The sequence below is a fragment of the Apaloderma vittatum genome, unplaced genomic scaffold (genome assembly GCF_000703405.1).
Source record: "Apaloderma vittatum isolate BGI_N311 unplaced genomic scaffold, ASM70340v1 scaffold2206, whole genome shotgun sequence".
Lineage (NCBI taxonomy): Eukaryota > Metazoa > Chordata > Aves > Trogoniformes > Trogonidae > Apaloderma > Apaloderma vittatum.
In genome coordinates, this window is record NW_009719809.1 from 48,219 (window position 1) to 69,836 (window position 21,618).

Below are 21,618 nucleotides of genomic sequence, written 5' to 3' on the forward strand. Positions count from 1 at the left end.
GTACTGTTGCCACGTGCTGAAAGCCACTGTTAGTCCCAGAAGATGTGTATCTTAAGGCAGCAGCAATCTCATTTCCTCACTGACAAATGTAGCATGCCATTAAAATGGTTTACCTCTTCATGGTGGTGTTCTACCTTCTGCAGATTCAAAACACTCTTGTTCAAATTCTGCTGCCTTGTACTGCAGCTCGTTTAAACAAGCAAGGTGGAGTTCTAGTGGTTTTACTTTTGGCATCTCTTGAACCTGTTAGGAGTGAGGTCAGTTACTGCCGTAATACGTGCAAGTTTCTAGATAGAAGCCACGCAGAGATTATGTGGATAGGTTTTTTTTGGTGGATCACTTTTCAGCTAGTAGAGCCTAGGCTTAAAGTAAAGAAACAGAGAAGTGTTTCTACTGACTTTGCAAGTCCTCCAGGCATCATGAGTGTTTCCACTCCTCCCTAGCATGCTTAACCTGATGATGGCTTATATTGCACTTAGGAGGCGACTAGTTCGTGTTTAAATGGAAATCAAGGAAGCCCATATGAAAATATATACATGCCTCAAGAATTTTAATAAGTGACTGCAATATTAATCTGCAGGAGTGTAGCTTCTTAACAGAAAGCACTTCAAAGCAGCAGCCAGCTGGACAAAGACAAAGAGATTTCTGTTATTATACTTCTTCATCTTTTTCAGTAGTTGTTATAAACAGAGCTTTACAGCCGTAGGAATAAAAAACAGTTGAAGACCATGGCTCTGTCGGAGTCTGTGTGACTCGGGAGTCTCTTGCCATATGTCACCAGAAGAGGCTTGTACATGGGGAAACCACTTGCTTGTGCAGTAAACCCCATTTGGTGGAACTTCCTCAGAATCAGGCAGCCCCAGCACCAGCTCCATCTAACCTTTGGGATTTCTTAAGAACAAATATCTTCTCCACTGAGAAAAGGCTGCCTAGTGCCCACGCTTGGGATCTCATGAAACCAAACCAACATCTGCGGTTCATCAAGAACTGGATGTGATCCGAACACGCTGCATCGCTCTTTTTGTGTAACCACAGCCTGAGGTGCCAGCGTGAGGTTGACTCATGAAATCCTTCCCTGTCTCAAAATCCACAACCAGTTGCATCGTACGAAACTGAAGAGAGGTCGTACTGTGACTGCTCTGTGGGAGTCTGTGTGCCCTTGTGATCGCTCATGCAATTGGAAATGTGACCTGCAAGCGCAAAGGACAAATTTTTGGAATTATGACACTTCTGCTAGTACCTCTGGGTGGGAAGGTGGGGCCCTTGCATAAGACTCTCTTCTACTTGTTCTGTTTCCTTAGTGGTTTGCTTTAGGAGGGTCAGTCAACCAAGATGGGTCTGTATACTGAGGTGTTGCCTGTTATCTACCTAGTCATGGACCACTGTGGCACTTGCCTGGAGCTCTCAGTAATTCAGCCACCTTGCGCTAAGACAGAAGGGCAGTCCACTTTCTATCTTTAGTATTGATATTTATGCCTGAACCAGTGCTTATTTTCAGTTTTTCTGACATATAAAAAATGTTTTCTTCACTTTTTCCCAGAATTGGAGAGGTAGCTTGAAATGTTTTGAAGGATGGGATTGTTGGGTTTTTTTGTCAGATTAGAGAGTATTTGTGTTCTTTAAATAGACATGAAACAAAGCTCTGCATGTTCCCACCCTACAGTAGTACAATAGTATCTTTGCTTTTAAGGTACTGTCAAAGTGGTCATCACAGAGGTACCTAAAATAGATAGATTAAAGGCTTCCAAGCTGTGGTTTTTAGACTGCTGACCCACACAATACTTGTCATTTACCCTGAAAAGCTAACGGGCCATCTGTTTCTGTTTTTCCTCTGAAATTCTGTATGAGAGCAACAGTAGTTGGAGGAGATAATGTGAAGAACAGGCTGCATGATACTCTCCTTCAAAATGGCAAAGATGCTTTCCTTGCTGCTGGAGCTGGGCAGGAAATGTTTTTCTCATCCTGTGAAAATACTAAGATGCTGAAATTTCCCCCCCCCTTTTCTTTTTTTCGTCTATCCTCCTTCAGTATAAAGATGAAACTAACTTCCCCTTCACCTGGAAAAAGAAAACGACAGCAAAAATGCTTTTTGAAGAGATGGAGGGATTAGAAAAAGAGTAGAGAAAGATTGAGAGAAATTAAGAGGAGAACATAAGGACTATGCGGTCTCTGGGATGTGTCCATGTAGTTCTGGAGGGGTCTGAGCTGCCTAATTCCTGACTCTTGGGAGCAAATAAAATCAGTCCTTCTGAGCTTCACAGTGCTTTTGAAGAATCTTTTTTTTTTGTTCCCCTTGGAGAGTTGAGACTGGTTCTGAAGGCTGCATGAACTTAAAATGCTTTTCTAGTTCTTAATTTTCATGCAGCTTATTACCATGACAGCCAGTAGTCTGACTGTGCCCATTCACAGTTGCATGCCATGAGTCATTGAAAATTGGGCGAGAAGGATGAGATGCAATCTTTCTGAATTCTGTTGTCATTAAACTCAAATTGTGTATTGCTTATGTACCCAGAGCAGCTACTGTTGAAGACTGAAAGGAGGAGATGAAAGAAAGTTTTATTTAAAAGTAGTAAACCAGTGTTTTGGGGTTGGCTTTTTTTATAAATTAGGATTTGTAACCTTCCTCCACAAATCTAAACGTTAAATATTTTTTTTATTTATTTCAAATTTAGATTATTTTTTGTGCTTATATAGGAACCTTTTTTCCTGAAAAATCATTAATATTGCAAGGGCAGAACTACAATTACAGTGTGCTGCTAAATCCATTATAAATGCTTGCCTTCAGAGACTTGCAAAGTGTCTATTTTAAATTTCTTTGAATTAAAACTTTGCAAGCACTAGTCGTTAGGCCTGGTGGGAATTTGAACTGCCTCTTTGTTTCCATAGGTCTGTTTGCTAAGTTTGTGTGATTCTCTGAAAGGCTGTTTTTTCTAAACAATGCTGGGGTTTTTTTCCCCATATAAGCCACTCACTGCACAGACACTCTGTTTCCTAGGTAACTTGTGCACAGATTGACTATCTTTCATATTATCTTTGTTCCTGTATCATCTTTCTTATTTATTTTTAACTTCTCCTATCATCTTCCTTAACAATTCTTTGTGCTATTGTGTGTTCTTGCTGTTTTCCTTGACCTGTTTTTCCCCCCTTTATCCACTTGCGTTCCAGAAGGGACTCATCAAAAGTTTCTTATGCAACATTTCTTTGTATTTGAACATATGTGACAGCTGAAATGCCAGATTGTTGTTGTCTGTTTTGGGATACCCATATTCCAGTGGATGGTGGGACAGTGTAGAAATAAATGAGCTGTAATTGCTCCTCGGTGTGAGACTGTTCTGAGAGGACAGTTGGGTCCCGCAGTGCAGGAAGCGTTGTAGTGTGTGCAGCTGCACATCAGCTCCTGCAAATCCTAATTTGGATGATTTACCATTTTCAAAGGATACTGAAAATTAAACTGAAGGAACTAGCCTCTTTTTTTTTTTTTTTTTTAAATTTAGTTGTTATGGAATAGAACTGATTATTTGAACACTTATTTGAAAATAGCTTCTTGGGCCCTTAAAAAACGTGCCTCATGAACTATATACCTTAAACACAGTGTCAATGGGCAGCCTCTTCTGATGTGGTATTTATGATGCCCGATCCTTTGCTTTTGTTGTGTGTTTTTCTTTGATTCCCCTGGCTGGAGATTAGTTGAGTTCTCAAACCTGCAAGTTGTTTGTGGGCAGCTCAATTAGCATTGCTAGCATGAGCAATCAGAAAATAGGGGTGTTCCTTAATAGTCATCATAGTGTTTTCCCTGAATGCTTCTACAGGTGTGAGCAACCTGAGGTTTTTTATCTGTATGTGATCTACACAGACAAGGAAGTGTACAATGTTTTTTGCCCTATTTCTACTTTATGCATCTAAATCCTCTGAATGAAAGTTAGGGGATCTGGTCTATAATCTTTGATCTACAATTGCTTTAATATGTCTTCAATTGTCTTAATGTTCTTGAAGTTCAGTAAATGCATAAATAGTTGCAGGTCTGGCCTATGATTGTAATTAAGTTTATCATGTAATCGTGAATTAGTCATTACCGAACCCACTGACCGTGGGTGTCAATGAGCTACTTTTATATTTGTCTGCTCATAGTACAAGAGGAAGATTTGGGAAGTAGAGCTGATTTTGCAAAGAGTTGGAAGTGGAGAGGTTTAATCTCACTTTTTCAGGTTTCCAAAGGCATATTTTGAATAGTAAGCAAAAAGAATTGTTTAAAAATGCATCAAGAGAAAAAATAGTTTCTCAAACGTTCGGAAGTGGCTACCGATTGCATAAACTTATTTTATGCATATTTATGTAATTCATGTGACTGTGCATCATTTATCATTGATTTAGGACGTGACTGTAGGGGTGACCATTTCCGTGTTTCTCCAGTCTGGCAGTGACAAGCCAGGAAACAAAAGACAGGAGTTGAAATCACCAAGGTGTTAAGTCAAACCACAGAAATGCACCTGTTTGATTCATACAAAACTGTAGTTGGTAGTTACTGATGGTCTGTATGCCCTTCTTCTAGGAGAATATTGGTAATGTGACTAAATTACTTACAGAGAAGACCAAAATACTCATATTTTATTTGTTTTTTGTAAAAGATAAAGAGGAAAACTAATAAAACAGCACAGTAAATCAATTTCTCCCAGTGATGTTTGATAGCGGTTGCATTCGGAATCTGTGTCCTCCCTCCTGTCCTTGCTCACTGCATTTTGTATTCTGTACAGAAGCCTTGTATACATCTGAGTAATAACTTACTTTCAAAGTTTGCACAAAGTATCTGGTGGCAGAGAAACGATAATTTGATCAGTAGAATCCCCTGTTAGCATGATCCTGGGATTCCTAACCTCCAAATGGGTAGTTGAGTCTTTAAGCGAGTCACATCTTGGATTTAGGTCATTAATTTTCTTTTTAAGCTGACAATCTCATCAAGCTGCTCCTTTTAAGCACTGCTGCTCCCTAAAGGCAACCTTTTTGCTGTCCTTGGAGCAAGTAATTTAAGACTACATATACAGCTTATGCCTCTTGACAGCCTTTTGAAATGCTGGGCCTTCAACAGCACACATTTTACAAGCTTGCTGCCTTCCTTTCTAAACAGGAGAGCAGTTAATGGTGTCCTACTTCAGCAGCTGTGTTTCTGTTAATTCCCGCATAACAGTTCTTAGTTGGGCAGGTTTGTATGTATTTATTTATTCTTACCTGAATGATATTTCAGCAAGGGCAGAGACATGACAGCTATCTCTGCTGTTGGTGTTAATGAGCTGTGTTCTCTGTCCATCCACGGATGGATTGTAAATCATTAAAATAGCTCCCTGGTAAGCACTCGGAGCGTATTTCGTCTGGGTTTCATTTTTTAATGCAGTCGTGAGCTGTACATTCCATAAGCTCCATACGAGTGCTATGGCAACAGGAACTAGGAGGCTTGCGAGACCTGCACAGTGTTCTTCACCGAAGCAATATTTTCACCCATCAGGCACTGGTCATGACAACAGCGAACATTACTTCTGGACACATTTCCAGAGAGACATGTGCCAGCACTCTTGCTGAGACAAATCTTTGTTTACCCATTTAATGTGCTCTGCTGTTATCAGTTCTTTTCTCCTGCAATAGTAGGAGGAGCAAAGCTCATTGGATGCAGCGTCATGCAAAGCTCGTGCAATGTAGAAGTACAGCTGTGTAGAAACTTTGCTGGTGGGGCATTGTCATTTGCATAGTCAGATGAAAGTGTTGCTAAGCTCTCTTACATGCTTAAAACAAGGCTGCACCACTTTTGTATCGGAGAGACTTTGCTTTATACATTTCTGTGCTCTGCAGAGGGGGGACCAAGGTGTCTCTGATCTAAGGTGGTGTTTCAGTTTCCATGTGGTGGATTTCAAAGCTCTCACTGACTTCAGAGGAAGGAAGATTAACATATTGCTGGTAGTTTGGTCTCACTAGTGCTGCTGTTACTGCATGTCTCTGTCCTGGTGTTCCCAGTTTTGGTGAGAGGTAGGGTTATCTCTTCCCATGCTCGGTATTGATTCATCTGTAAGGAATCTGGGATGGCAGCAGCAGTTCACCAGCCCCAGGTGTTAATGCTGAGGGCAGAAATCTTGCAGGAGGTGAACTTGACCATTAATAATTTGCATGTGAAGGTGAGGTGTTGGTTACTTGGCAGTTGTAGGTGTGATGTGAAGAGATTTGAAGGAGGATGTTCTCCTGGCTCTACTTACATATTCTTTCTTGCTTGCTACTGTGCTACACAGGTGATTTTGGTCCCCATCTCTTTGGCCACGGCTCTGCTTCATGAGTTCTGCCCACTCAAACTTATAGGTACTGAGCTGCTCAGTCACACTCAACCAAATGTTTTGTCTTTCTTATTGGTTTCATTTTCACTAAGTCCTGGAGCTTTCAGAGGACCTGCTTCCTATGGAATACTGGAAGAACAGTATCCTTCAGATACTGCAGATAATGGGGGTGGTAACTTCCCAAAACTGTGGCAGGTGCACAGATCTTCACGAGTGTAAGATTCAATCTCATTAATCATTTCCAAGGTCAGGGAAATGCAGCTGCCATGGCAATATTAAAGATTTTCTGAAGTGTTTCTTTTCACAGGAATTCAGACACACTGTGTTTATTCTGAGAAAGAATAATGTTTGGAGGATGCTTTGTATCTCTGAGTCTTCCTGAGTTGTTGTAGTGGACAGTCTAGAGTAGATACAGCTCAATGAAGGAGGTTATGAGGTGCGATAGGAGTCAGCTGTTGAACTTCAGATTCAGGTAGTAATTCTGATTGCTCTGAATTTTGTAGCTGATTATACAAGAGTACTTTAGAAAACTTCCTTCTCCCTCTCTGATGACAGAAAAGGGTTGGAGGAAGTATTCTGTAGTTATCCTGGAAGTTGGAAGTTAGTGGGCACAATTTTTATTTCTTCCCTAGGCTTTGGCAAATTTAACCTATGAGCTGCTTAGATCTGAGAGAGTATTCTTCTAGTACCGTTTGGGCAGACGTTGCCATTACAGAGAGATTTGTACAAGCCATTGTTTCCCTGTTACAGCTTGAACCTATAGATAGAGCAGGGTGGCAGAAAGTTCTGTTGGATGACAGGATTCTGCCTTTTTATAGATAATGTAACTGCCGTAGCTGTGCCACCCAATACTTAAGCCATAGAAAAGCTCAAGACTAAAGATATTCTGTTTCTTTTCAACGCTGTCTTAACTGAAGATGTTAACCATGATTGTACTGACTAGAAGATATTTCTTCCCTGTACATGATCTCCACCGAAGAGATTCTGGGCGAAAGCTGTTTGGAGACCGTGCATTAATTTCTCTTCGTGAAAATGGGAAGTAACAAACTATGCTGATCTTGGAGATACTGAGACATATTAATAAGTTAAATATGTGAGAAGCAATCAGAGCTATGTAGATATGAAGCCGTATCTGTAACAACACAGTGGTGTGTTTTCCTGTGTTTCCCCTTTAAATGTTCATTTGCACTGAAAATGTCTGCTATCTCAGGATCTTGATGATCAGAGATGACCGTCTCTGTGAAGAGTATATTCGTTACTTGAACAGAAAAGGAATTGTCTGTCAGCACAGCCTTTTCTTCTATTTTTCTTCTCCAGCTGAGAAAGAATAAACATAATCTCAGAGAAAATAACTCTCAGCAGAATGTACCATTAATGTGGTTTTCTAATGACACATAGCTTCTCATTCACCTTTCATTCAGTGCAGGTAAGTAAGAACTGAATTTTAGGAAATTGAATTTTGTGAGTATAGTGAGGAGGATTGCTTTTCTAAGAAAAGTGTTGGCTAGCTAGCTGTTAACTAGTATTGTGTTCAGGTAAGTGAAAGCATCAGATTCGTTTTGGATTTCACCATCTTTTCCTGTATATGATGGGAAGATAGCCTCACAGATGTGGATATTGAACTTGCATTAAGATGTATAAGTGACGATATCCTGGTTGCACATGGGACATATTTATTCCTGTGCTCCTTATAAGAGAATACATGAGGTTTATAAGTGATTGTAATCAAAAAGCCAGAGGGGCAGGAGGGAGGAGAAGGGCTGAAGTTGGTCTTCATTGATATAACCTGATTAGGACAGTGCGTGGTCTGTGTTGTTAAAGGTCACGAGAAGTGCATAAGCTGAGTAAGTGTTGATGGAGGGAGGGGGTTGGAAGTGCTGCCATTATTATACTGAGATTGTCTGATGCAATTTCTTCTGTTTTCATTTCGACTTTTATTGATGTGACACATAAGCTTTTCAAGCCAAAGGCTGTGTTCTGTAACACGTACATTTTGCCTGAGACAATGGCATGTTTGTCCATTGCTCAGCTAATGATTCTGCAACAGTCCAAATAATTATAGGTAATAATGGAGTAATACATGAGTAACATACTTCTGTAAAAGTAATTTGTGTGAGCTACTTATTTCTGAGCGTACGAGTGTTAAGTATCGTTAATATTAAACATGGTCATTGTTCCTGCTTGTGCTAACGTTTCAGTCACTGTTGCCATTGTAATTCAGGCTTCCTTGTTGTTTTTGTTGTGTGTGTGTTTTGTTTTTCTCTCAGGCTCAAAACGCACAGCAGCTCCACGAGAGGATCCAGTCTTCTAGCATGGATGCGAAGTTAGAAGCACTGAAAGACTTAGCCAACTACTCACGGGATGTTACATTTGCCCAAGAGTTTATAAACCTAGATGGTATTTCCCTCCTAACACAAATGGTCGAAAGTGGCACAGAGTAAGTATTTTGCTTAAACTCTGGCATTCCTCTCATATGGCGTATTCTCATGCATGGTGTGAGTGCCTGAAGTATTTCTGTATACAGCTTCTAGGATTATATAAAAGAAAACATCTGAAGAGTCCTGGGCTACTAAGATATCCATTATACATGAGAATATTTTTTTTAATTTCCCCTAAAAATAGGCTGGTGGGGGTTGGGGATGAGCAAAGTAGGGAGTCACAAGTTGTCTCTGTGCCGTGAAGTTTTGGGGAGGCTGTGGTACTAGTTTCTTCTCTACACATTGGAATTTAGATAAATCGTTGATAGTATATTTAAAGGCTGGTATTTTAGTGATGTCGTCTGAAAACTGTGCTTCAAATTTCATGTTATTAAGCCCAGTCCTTAGTTTATTTCTGTTTTCACTGTGGTCATTCTGGCTGGGGTTTTCCAAATGACAGTAGCTTTTTGACATGAAGTTGAAAGCTGACCTCTGAAAATACATTTAGTCTTTACCAGAACATATTGCCAGTTTTCACCATCAGTGAAATTAAGGACCATAGTCCTGCATGTCTCTTGGCTTAATGTGGAGAGAAGTATAGAAAAATATTAACTGGATTGCTTCACTATTAAGTTCTGTTCTAGTAATTACTATTTCACGTAGACTTTTGCTTTCAAGTTAGAGTTCTAGTGCTTTGCAGTCAATGGCAACCTCTACTACACACAAACAAATTAACAATATCCACACCCTGTCCTGACAAAAAGAAGATACTCTGAAAGTACTCATTGGAGGTGTTTGCTCTGGTGGACCAGACAGCAGAAGTCAGTTGCTGAAATCTATCCAAATCCCCTTGCAAATGTGCTCGTGTTCCTTGTGGATTTGAGAAAATAAATAATGTCGAGGAGTAGAGCAAAAGTAGTAAGTGAGATTTGAGATGGAACACAAGTTGGCTCTGATGGTCCCACACAAGATATACGGGGGATTTTCCATAGAAAAATTAGGTACGTTTTAGAACTCCATAGTCTTTAGACTGGGAAATGTAAAAGCATGCTCTCACTGATCCCTGCCTGTTACATGGTCCTGTTTGTATCCCTGTTGCCTTACTCCGGCTGTGTGCTGGATTTCCAATAGCTCATGGTTTCATCTTCAGTATTTTGGGGTTATGGCCTTTATTTTTTGCAGTGATGTGGTCTGTGGCACATATTATGCCACTTAACTAGCAACATTTTTTGTGGTTTGTTTTTTTTAATCAAATTTGTCAGCTTGTCTTCTGTTCATGTAATATTTGTTGTTTAGGGACTAAATTAAATATAAAACCAAAGACACGTTTAAGTTGATGTAAACATATACACACAGTTACTGTACAAATTAAAAATGTACTGAATGGGCAGGTTCACATGTGCCAGGGAAGATCAGAACATAAGCAAACTGAGAGCACTGCCTCTGCAGTATTTTTTTGTCATGAATTTAAGGTGAATGGTTTAACTTACTCCACAGTGGAAGGTATTTAAAATCAAGCACTTTATTTTTGACTGAAAGAAACGGGGAACATTGACATTTTTTTACGAGCATTTATTTTAGCTGCTAAAGCAAGTGCCCTCCTTGCTCTTCAGATGTGTTTGTACCACTGCTCAGTAGCTGTGGGATGGGCCAAGTTGTAGCAGACTGGTCTGGACTAAAAATAACTCTTTGGGAGGGAAGCTACTTAAGCCAGCACTACTACTGAAAGAAGTGCTCAACAAATGATGCCCTAGTAGTAATTCCTGGCTGAGGGTCTAAGTTTTTAAACCATACAGCAGGCTTGCAGTCTTGGATGTATAAGGCTTTTTTTAGTTACTTTTAAAATTTTATTTTACATGGCTTGCATTTGGAGAGATTTCAGCTTTTTTCTTTTTCACCTGGTATAATGAATCACCAAAGATGCATTGATCGATCTAATGTATTTCAATGTTTCTGTCTGTGAGGAGAAATGCTTTCTAGTTTGGACAAAGACTCTGACTGTAAGAGTTTCCAGCAGCTTCAGGTGTTGATGAACCCTCAGTGCTCAGTGCAGTCTTTTTCATGTTCGGCAGCAGAGACGTTCTGCAGCTTCTGCGGGGTCTGCAGGTTGTGTTTCTCCAAGTCTGGTTTTGTGAAGGGAATTGTTAAAGCAAGGACATCTGCGCAACGTTGTATGTTCCTTTCTGCTTTTATCCTGTGCATCCCCGGCTGGTGAGCATGTATTTAACAGAACTTAGGGAGCAAATCCTAATATAGGCAGATTCAGCAGCCCAAGCCTGCCATGGTGCTGCTGCTTTCCTTTCTCATCTGACTTCAGGCTATCGATCCCATCCTCCCTCTTTGGGGTCTGTCATTTGTTGTTACTTCAGCACACTAAGCTTCCTTGGAAGAAGCATTTATTTTGTTTGGATTCTGTACTTTATTATTGCAGCACAACAGCTTCCTGAAAATGGCCTGTGAGCAAACACAGGAGGTGAGAGGTGGAGAAGGGTAATATATGGAGGAGAGAGTGGAACAAGGAGAACCAGCCATCTGAGTGCCCTTGCAAAAGCAACTGGAGTCAGTCAGTTGTCCTTTTATGTTCTCTCCTCCTGTTTTTGCCTGCACCCTCTGCATAACTTGTTAATATGAATGAGGTCAAGCAAGACGTTTGCTGAGCAGACAAGGCAAGCTGAAGGTCTCCTTGCCATCAGCTCCCATTATGAGCCATCAGCAATGTGGCCTTATGGGCTGTGCTGCTGACCAGGTCACCAAGATGCTTCAAACCAAGAAGCTCTTTTCCTTCCTTTTCCCTATCCCAGTACCTGGTATGGGTGGTGTTTTTTTACATCTGTGGTATTTTTAACTCTGATCATTTCAGTGTCCATGGGTGGACCTGCCCAAACAATTATATTAGCATTATAAAGTGGGGGCAGTATTAGAAGAATGAGCAGCTAGAAATTTCAGGGAAGGGCAGAAACTTCTTTCATGGCCCAGTTTTAGAAGGCAATCTATTTCTGTCAAGTCATTTTTAAGGTGTACCTACAGCAGGAGTTACTTTATTCGCCTTTGAGTTCCTGAGCCAGCCTTGTTTGAATGAGTCCATGTCTCAACCATCAGCTGAGAGAACCCTCATGGCTTAGTGCTCCTAAGAGATGGTCCAGCTCCCTGCCCTCCTCTCCCCTTCCTCATGTGTTAACCCCTGCCCTCCAGCCCAGTCCTGCTTCCTTCCTGAAGATGGTTCTGGTGCCTGAATGCTTCACAAAGCCAATCCAGCTTGTTAACTTGGTTGCAAAGTACCAAAGCTCTGCAAGGAGCCCCTCCATGACCCTTCCTAGCTGCCCAATGTGGATTAATGCAGCTGGGGACAGTCTGGGCTGGGTGGTTCCTCTGTTTAGGATGTGATGCAGCTGTGCTCAAAATTGATGGATTTGGTTAACTGGAGCTTTATTCTCTTATTTTCCCCAAAGGGGTGGAGAGCGCTCGTTAGAAGTACCGTCATACTCAGTATAAGGTTGCTCTGAGGTTTTCTTTGCACGTGGAACTCGTGTTAGGGGCTGCCCTTAAGTTATAATTTGAGTGTGTAATTAAGTTTTAGTGGGCAGCCTCTGGAAAGCAAGATCCCAGCTTTTCATATAACTTTCGCTGAGGAAGAGGCCTATGCTTTATTTATAGTTGGATTTATTTATTATGCTACTTATTCATTATTTCAGTGAAGTGGATGACTGTGAAGGTACAGTGACCAGAGTGAGAGAATATAAATCCCTGGGTTTCTAGTTACATCTGCTTCAGTTTGCTGGTGATGAAAACAAGTAGTAATAGAAAAATCTATGATTCTATGGAAAAATTAACAACAACTAAGCATGTTTCCTAGTTAATTTTTCACATGTTCTGTTCCTGAATATTTAAGAAAATCAGAATGTGTTAGAGAATAGACTTTCTATTTTATTTTATTTTTGCTGTTGATATAGCTTGAAAAATAACAAATTGAGAGATGTGGGGTTTTTTGTTTCTTTTTTTTTGTTGCTGTTGTTTGGTTGGTTTTGCTTTGCATATGTTTTCAGGAGTATAATACTAAATGTAGTTAGCATAATTTGGGCCAGATCTCCCTGAGTGCCTTCTGCTTAGAGCAGATGAGCCATAGACATGGTGAGTGCTGGGACATAGCCATGGGGGTTGGTGGCAGGGAGATTGTTGGGCGCAGGGAGCCCCAGTGAAGCTGAGAATGCATCTTGTCACTACGAATATATGTACTTCACCAGAAATGCAACATGTCGTAGAAACTGTCCACATGTATCTCAATCCTGCTGATTGAGATGGCTCATCTTTGTTTTTCCTTCAGGCTCATTTTTGAGTCTCTTATTAACTGAAAGGGAAAAAAATTTTAAAAAGCTGATTTTATGTTTATTTTTGTGGTTTGGGTGACCTATAAGTTATAGCAGAGACTGCAAGACATTTTATTTTAGGTCATGAAGAACAAATAAATGCTGATTTTGTTTTATAATTATCCATGATCTACAATAATTTCTCAGACTTTCTTCATCTGTGTTGTGAAAAAGCGATGTGGGTGTGCACAAATAGTTATTTTCCTCTCAGAGATTTCCGTACCGCTTCTAACAACATTTTTTTTTTGTCTGAAGCTCAGTTACCTAGTTAAGTGGAGGTGAATATGCAGTCCATCTCATGGGATATAGGCAAAATTTAAAAGGAGAGCGTGTGTGCTGCTTCTGCTCCCCGCCCCAGACTGCAGTGCCCTGAAATGAGGGAGGAGGAGAGCAAAGCTAGAAGGTCCTAAGTACCATAACGACGTGATGAAAAGTGTGTTCAAGAGCCCAAATGGAAGAAATTATCCTATCTCCTTGCTACCCTATCTGAGATAATGTTGTTTGCTCATTCAGATTTGTATTCTCTAGTCTTAACCCATAATTAATATTTCAGAAAATCGTGGCTGCATAAATAGTCTGTGTGATGTAGAGAAGACTGGTGAAGATGTGGTATTTTTCTTCCTTGAGGTATTAGAAGAGTTGTGTGACTGGGATAGACTTCTCAGCCTTCCTTAAAAGGAAGAAAAAGCCTACCCTCTAGTCCCTTATAAAGTAAGAAAAGGAAAATGTAAGTTACAAGCGAGGAATATTGAAAGATCAAAGAGTTCATAAAAGGAATCTAAATTTATTTTTGTCGTTACCAGTAATAATAATAATAATCTCATGACTGGGAGGAAAAGGAGGAAGACCTATGCAGAATTTTCAGTATTTTTTTTTTTGTTGGCATTATCGCAGTCTCTGTTACTTGTCATTTGGCTGAAGTAACCCACAGTTTTTGCCAAAGAAAATGAGACACTGCTAGGCCTAACTATCTTGACGGTAGCCAGATTTGTTTCTGCTGCTGTTGAAAAGGTTGTTTTTCCAAGGCCTGCTTCATCATGATATTCTGTGGCACAGAAGCATGCTGGTTGATGCTGCTCGGACAGGGTTGCCGATAGCCTGGTTTCAATTTTAAGGGACTTTGAATTGCTTGGTGCACAGACTGAAGAGAAAAACTTGCTGTAAATTGGGACGGTTGTTAAATCGTGGCCTCTTTCCACTGGAAATAATAAATGCAGCTAGATCAGGTTTGTACAAGCTTCTAAATAAATATGTGTATGGTCTTGGACTCCTGACTTAAGAGGAGTCTTCTGTTGAACACATACAGTTGCAGAGTTGGCTCCTGTACAGCTGGAAGTCTCGGAGGCAGCAGTTGTGCATGCTTTAAGGACAAATTGTATTGTTCAGTGAAATTCTAGCTCTTAGCTTGTCTTAGAGAGATAATACTGTAGACCAGCCCGGTGCAAAATGAAGACAGATTGGTCTGGAGTTATTCCGACTGTAAGACACTTTTTGGGACACTTGCTCACATACCTGCTAATGTTTTTTTCCATCCCAGTCTGATGAGTATTTCAGTAGTGCTGTCAAAACACTTAAGCAGCCCTTGTTCACAGCCACTTGTTCCTGTCCTGCTTCATCTGAATAGTTACGGCGGTACTGTTTGTAGCAAGCTGAGCTGGAAAACTCATGTAGATGTTCAGAAGTGACAATAAAGACTACTTTTAATACAATACTCCTTAAGCCACTTCAGTTCCCTGATTGAGCTCGCAGAGGGACCCCAGAAAACAGTTGTGCAAGCACAACTCACTGGGTAAATGAAAAATGAATTTTCAGAAGATAGGAACAATGCTAAGCTAGTCGGTCTTTGCTACTAAATAAAATGGTCCTTTTCTACTCTTCTCAGCTACTGACTGAGTAATACCTGCTCCCTCTCTTGGTCAGCTCCGGTGCTCGTCTGACTCCTCAGGGATCAAATTTACTTTGTTAATCCCTCAGAAAATAAGCCAGCTGATGGAGGGAGGATAACAATTTGTATTTTTGGCAGCACTGGACTGTTAGACACAGTCGTTCCTGTGAAGCTTCACCTGGAAGCACAGATTACTTAATCTGACGTTGCTGCCAAAATCAATTCTTGTCCAACAGGAGTTTTACACAATCGTCATTTCTTATGACTTCTGTAATGTGGGGAGAGGGTGACTCTTGTCTATGAGGGGAAAATCCAAAGAAGTATATAGAATCAGGTAGCCCTATTATAGCACTGTGGAAATTGTAATGACAGGAGGCTGAGAAAGGGCTGCAGCCCCAGCCTTCAGTGCAGTCCCCCCAAAGGAAGAAAGAGTAGGTTTTCTTGGTAGGGATGGCTTTTTTTTGCTGTTTTATTTTCCTCCTGCTAGCTCTATTTTGTGTTTGGTCCCCAGTCAGTCTTCAGGCTTGGATTCCACCCTTCCTCTCAGCACACACAAGTACAATTACTTGTATATCCTTTACATATGCATAGCACACACTGTAAATTTTAGATAAAAGCCTCATCTGAAGGTTGAACCATCTAAGATCGCTTCTTTGGAGAGAAGAAGGAGACAGAGAGAGAGACTTGCTGCTCCTTGCTCTGCTCCCATCCTAAATGCCTTTTCTTCAGGGTTGTTTTTCTTATTTAGCCTGTGCTAAGTATTTTAGCATTTTAATGACCCCTCTTAAGTGGTGATATCAACACCTTGTTGATAGGAACTGGAGAGAGGAGACAATTTTACTGGGTTTTGTTTGGCAATTGCTCTTGTAAAACGTGGGGGAAAAAGTGGTTCCAGCGGTGGGTTTATATTTCCAAATGTTCTTCAGAATACCAAGCTGGACAAAGCGATTTTATGTATTGACTCCAAGCAAAAGTGCAGTATTTGAGGAACCAGCAAAATTAAGGAGAAGAGCTTAAAATTTCCACTTCTGCAGCTTTGCAGGATGTTTTAGTTTTTGGACTGTGGTGGCTGTGGGATGTTGGTGACGTCTGTGCGGAGTGCATAACTTAATAGTAATTTTGCAGATTTCATCGAAATAATTTATTTCAACCTCCTGGCCAGAGTGTTTCCCGGACTTCGTTTCTGTGTGATAACCACACCTGGTAGATAGAAGCCAGAAATACATGCTCCTGTGTGTGTCCTGGATTTCTGAACACTGCCTGTTACCCAGAATGTCCTTGCGTTTGCCTGCAACATGCTAGCCAAATACTGATTTAAAGTGGTTAGCAGGTCGTTCATCCATTGTCCAGTCAGTTTTTCTGTAGAGGAGGAAGTTTTTGTGAGCATCTTCCACCTTGGTTAATAATGGCCCTTACTGGGTGAAAAAATTTTATCCTCAGTGGTATTTTCATCCTACCCTGGAAGTGTTTAGACAGTGTGCGCTCAGAAATGTTGTTAGTGATGAAATGATGTGACTAGTTTAGCTTTGGCATCCTTAACACCAGTGGCTTCCACAATGGGCCAGCATCCCTGGGGGGAATTAAAAGCTGTGTAGATGTGGTGCTCAGGGACATGGTTCAGCCGTGGTCCTGGCAGTCTTGGGTTAACAGTTAGACTCCATCATCTTAAAGGTCTTTTCCAACCTAAATGATTCTGTGGTTCTATGAATATTTCAGTTGTTCTCTCCAGTGCAGACTGTGCACTGCCGTGTTTCATCAAGTGTGGGGGTTAGATTTGGGGTATCTTTGGTCCTTGTATAGCGATTTTTGCACACGAATGGATAGGAACTGGTTCAGTCGGGTCCTTGCTAGGCTGGTTTCTGCTGGAAGTTGTTTGTGACATAACCTGAAGTGTTTGAGCAAGTATTAAGTCTCTATGGCTTGGGGAAGTCCAAAGGGAACTGCTGCTCCTTGGAATTCAGCTGGAAACGTGTCACAAAGTTACTTTCAGGCCAAACAGGGAATGTATTGTGATAGCAAAATGTCTAAACCAGTAACTTAGCATTAATGTTTACTTTGCGTTATGTTGGCATTTGTTTTGAGATTTCTCCCTGTATAAAACTTGCTCTCTGGTTTTGTCTACTATCTGAACCTTTCACAAATGCTATGTAATTTACCCTCACAATGTTGTGGGTTTTGGCCGTGGTTTTGGTCCCATCTGTGCAAGTGCAGTGGCGGGAGGGTTGACCTGCTGGAAGAGTCAGCTTGGCTGCTCCTGCAGTGGTGACTTCAGCGTAGTCTGTGGGTGAATAGGAGAGAAACTCCCGCTTAGGCCATGTGGTTTTGTATCAGGTTTTTGGTTTGATGATGGGATGAAAATAGCATGCACTTCCTTTAGGTAACAACCTCCACCAGTTCAGGGGTGGAAGTCTTATCTATAATCACCCTGTACTACATTGCTGCAACGTGTGATGTCCTAGATTGATTTCTGCTCTTAGCACACTTACCAAAGCAACAGGGACTAGAAATTGTTTGGTCTAATACCATGGCTATCTTTTCTCTGAAGTCCAAATTTGCTGTCTTTGTATTTCTTCACCAGAAAAGCCCAACATGATTCAATTATTCCTCCATATTATTCTAAATTACTTGAGTTTTTTTCCTGACGTCAAGTTAACTGATCACTAGTCAACTCAAGATGGGCAAGAGTTGTGTAAATGCCAAGAGAGTTGCTGTCTAAATGTTTTGTTCCAGGACTCAGGTGTTTGTTCTTTAATTCCTGCACTGGCCATGGAGAAAATGCCCCTGATTACAGCTCCTCCTGAAAAACCTCTGGCAACACTGAGTTTTCCCTTTGAAGTGCTACCGGTTTGCAAACGCCACACTTGTGCCTGTCTGACATCAAAGAGAAGCGGCACCAGTTTCAAGTTTGCTTGCTGCTTAGCCAAACCCAGCACCTGGATGGAAAACAGCCATCTCAGAAACTATGCTCAGAGGGATGCTGTGAAGTTTCGCTGGCACGTGCTGCATGAGGTTGCTTGGAACCACGTGCATTTGGGACATGGCAAAACCCGTTTGTGGTGGTGGTTCTTGTTAGGGTTTAGCACAGCTTGCTGGAGCACAGGACTGGCATTCTGCTGAAGTTGGGGTCTCCTGCTGCGGGAAATGTTTTGAACCTTTCTGCTCCTAAAAGCACATGGAGGGTAATTTTCTCACCTTTTTAAGGCTGTCTGATTATCAGGATGCTTTTTGTTTGCTCATTAGTACTGGCTACACAGACAGCTGTTGTAGCATGGAAAACTAAAAGCTGTGAAATCCAAGAACAAAATCCTGTCTCTTTTACTATGAGCTAATCTGTAGCCCAGCTTGTGCTTGGATACCTGCTAAACTGTGTTATCTTCAGGCATGAATACTGCAGCTCACAGCTAGCAATGAAAGATTTCAAACCACTGTTTCTGTGATGTACTCTCTGTTTTTTCTCCCCTGATGATTACACAAGCCAGCGCAAAAGCTGCGCTCCCAGAGACTGAAAAGAGTTTATACTTTGATTCACAGAATCACAGAATGTTAGGGGTTGGAAGGGACCTTGGAAGATCATCTCGTCTAGCCCCTCTGCCAGAGCAGGATCACCTACAGTAGGTCACACAGGAACGCGTCCAGGCGGGTTTTGAATATCTCCAGAGAAGGAGACTCCATAACCTCCCTGGGCAGCCTGTGCCAGGGCTCTGTCACCCTCACAGGGAAAAAGTTTTTTCTAATATTTTTGTGGAACCTCCTGTGTTCCAGCTTGAACCCATTCAAGTGAGCTATGTAGACAGTACAACTTGATGCATAAACTAAATGGAAAATGCAAGGTGGGAGGAGTTACTGCTGTACCAAAAGGAAAAAACGTAACAAATAAAATCAAGCCAAATTCTGGGAGAGGGCTGAATGGCACGGCAGCAAGGGCAAGGGAGAAGACCTGGGGAGAAGGGGAGGAAAGGCAGGGATCACTTCATTTTACTTCTGATCAGCGGTCTGCCCAGTGTGGAGCTGCAGCCAGCCCTCCGAAATAAAACTGTGGAAGAGATTTAGAAGACACAAAGAGATGGATATTTTTGTGTGTGTGTGTGTAAGTGGTGTTTGAAAAAAGAAGTAATTTATTTTGGATGTCATTTTTACCATTGATAGTCTCTTCAGCTTACGTAGTAGCGAAGTCAGCAGTTCTGAATCCAATTATTAGCAGAAGGATGACTTGCAAATTGTGATTAGTGGGCTACAGCTTTCAAATGCACTTGTTATTTGCCCCTCCTTTCCCCTCCTCCTTAATATTCGGTTTCCAGTTTCCTGAATGTAGTAGTATGAGGCCGTAGCTTCCAGTTCACTGATAAGACGTAATGGTGTATATTTTGTGGGAAAAAAATAGGAAATGCCTAAATGAAAAAAACTCATGAAGCATGTTAAAGCTCTTGTTGCAGTTAGGAACCAAGTGGTGTGGAAGCTACTAGGAAAGCAGGAGCATCACACTGAAGGTTGGGTGTGTGTAGCTTGGCCTTTGTAGAATCTGAATCACTGAGTGACGTTCTTAAGCAGGTCATTGGCTTTTTCAAATGGGCTGATTCAGCACTTGGGGTCTAGGCATGTTCATCAGTGTGTGAATTTTAAGGGCAAAAGAGCTACGGATGAGCTTACACATTCTGTTGGAGTAAGAGTGCTGCACTGTATTCATGTGCCACGGAGCTAGTGCAAGATGGTTTTGACTTGCTGAGTAAATGCAACTTGGTGATTTAAAACCCGGGATAAATTCTTTGCTGCCCTTCAAAGTCAGAAGAAAACTTGTTCCTGACTTCAGAAGGTCAGGATTTTCAGGTCAGGATTTTGGTCTGTGTTGGTTCTGGCTACATAGCAACTTTAAACCATGCTAACAACTCTAATATCAGTATTAGTGATGCAGACTTAAAAGTAAATGACAAGAGTTTTTCAGGCAATGGACTACAGGTTATAGCAGTGAGAGAGAAAATGCTTAATGTGTAAACCTTTTATTGTTTTATACCAAAGATGTGTTTTATGCAAACACTTAACTAATTCCAGTGTCAATTGTCTTTTGTGCTTTTTGCCTAATTGAAGTTAACACAAGTATTCTGAATGAATGTTTGAAATTAACTATGGAAATTTTTTACCAGTTATTGAACTATTTCTCTTCACAGCAAATTGTTAGTAATTTACCGCCTCTTACTGCGTGCCTATCTGTGAATTTTATGAATCTTATGAATTTTATTGGATTTTATGAAATGTGTGTGTGTGTGTGTGTGTATGCTTAGGTAAATAGATTACAGATGTCTTAAAGTGTGTCTCCTCACGTGTAAGTTTTAATTTTGCAGACGATATCAGAAATTGCAGAAGATAATGAAGCCCTGGTAAGAACCCGATTAGATCATCACCTTGCACACTACCTCTTCTTTTGCATGACTGAGTTCAGGCCCTTGTGCTAATCTTTGTACGCAAGTGCAGCTGTGCGTATTCGTTCGGCAAATCTTCAGCTTTCTCTGTTTTCTGCTCTTTGATGCCTGTTAAAATTTCCTGATGAAGCCTTCTTTGCTTTGCTTGTGAATTGAGTGCTTCGTCTCTCTAACTTCTGCAGGGGCTTGTACTGTCTCTGAAGTAAGGCTTTTGTTTTGATTTCCTTCTTTTTTAACTTGAGCAAACAAATAATTTCCCCATGTGCCCCAGCTCCCCTCTTAAATTGTCTGGTTTACAGCCGGTAGGCAATTTTCATTGTGCCCGTTTGAATTCCTGTTGTTTGCTGGTTCCAGGTAGTGCTGATCATTACAGTAACTACATAAAGGAAAACTCTAGTTTAGTAAAGGGACTCATGTCAGGAAGCTCAGAAGCATGCTTTTTATTTCCCTGATGATTTTGAATAGAGCTCATATGTGCTTCAAGTTAAGAACAGGCTTCGTAGGGCTTGATAAATTGGGACCCCAAGAGATATCTGGTATCTTGATCGGCTTGCAAATTTGACGTCTCAAGTATAGCTAAAGCCGAGAGAAACAAGAGAAGAAATCAATTAACCGTACATCTGTCACTCTGAGAACTCGATGTGGTTTATGATGCAGGAAATGGAGCTTCCCATCTGAATCCATGCTAAATCATACTTTCACAAATCTGCTATAAACCAAGCTCCAAAACATTTATTTTTAAATTGTTACCTAGTAAATCAATTAGACAGTAAGAATAAATTTGGCAGGAAACTGAAATCCTACTTCTGCATTCACTTTCTGGGCCTAATACAAAGTAACTTGTGTCATACGTGAGAGTTTTAGATTCTGAGGAAAATGATTAAAATGGCATGAAGCTTTCAGAATAGTTGGCAGCATCACTGCTGCTGAGACAAGGTACCTCCTATGCATTTGTTACTCTTTCAGCATCTCTCTGCATCCAGATTCTGTTATCCTGTAGGTTTCTCCACATTAAATTATGTGATTGCCCTCAAGGTAGTACTAAAATACTGACTCAGAGTTGCACTAAACCCTGGTTTTAGGACCTGATCAGATGGATGAGCTGAATTTTTAAATTTTTTTTCCACAGTTTAGTTTTGTTTACTCACGGGAACAAGGCATGACCCACTTTAAGAGGATTCTTATTGATCAGTTTAGATAGAGCACATCAGTGGATACAATAATAAA

At 40.9% G+C, this 21,618-nt stretch overlaps 1 protein-coding gene across 1 annotated transcript in view; it reads left to right on the forward strand.

Annotated features, from left to right (window-relative positions):
- The window catches only part of LOC104274962 (engulfment and cell motility protein 1), a gene marked incomplete at its 3' end in the record, with an annotated part of 91,739 nt that overhangs the window by 26,238 nt on the left and 43,883 nt on the right, over nucleotides 1-21,618 (forward strand). The window contains exons 5-6 of the mRNA XM_009870762.1: nucleotides 8,579-8,748; nucleotides 20,314-20,349. Of these exons, the coding sequence (XP_009869064.1) occupies nucleotides 8,579-8,748; nucleotides 20,314-20,349 (206 nt within the window). The remainder of the gene's footprint in view (nucleotides 1-8,578; nucleotides 8,749-20,313; nucleotides 20,350-21,618) is intronic.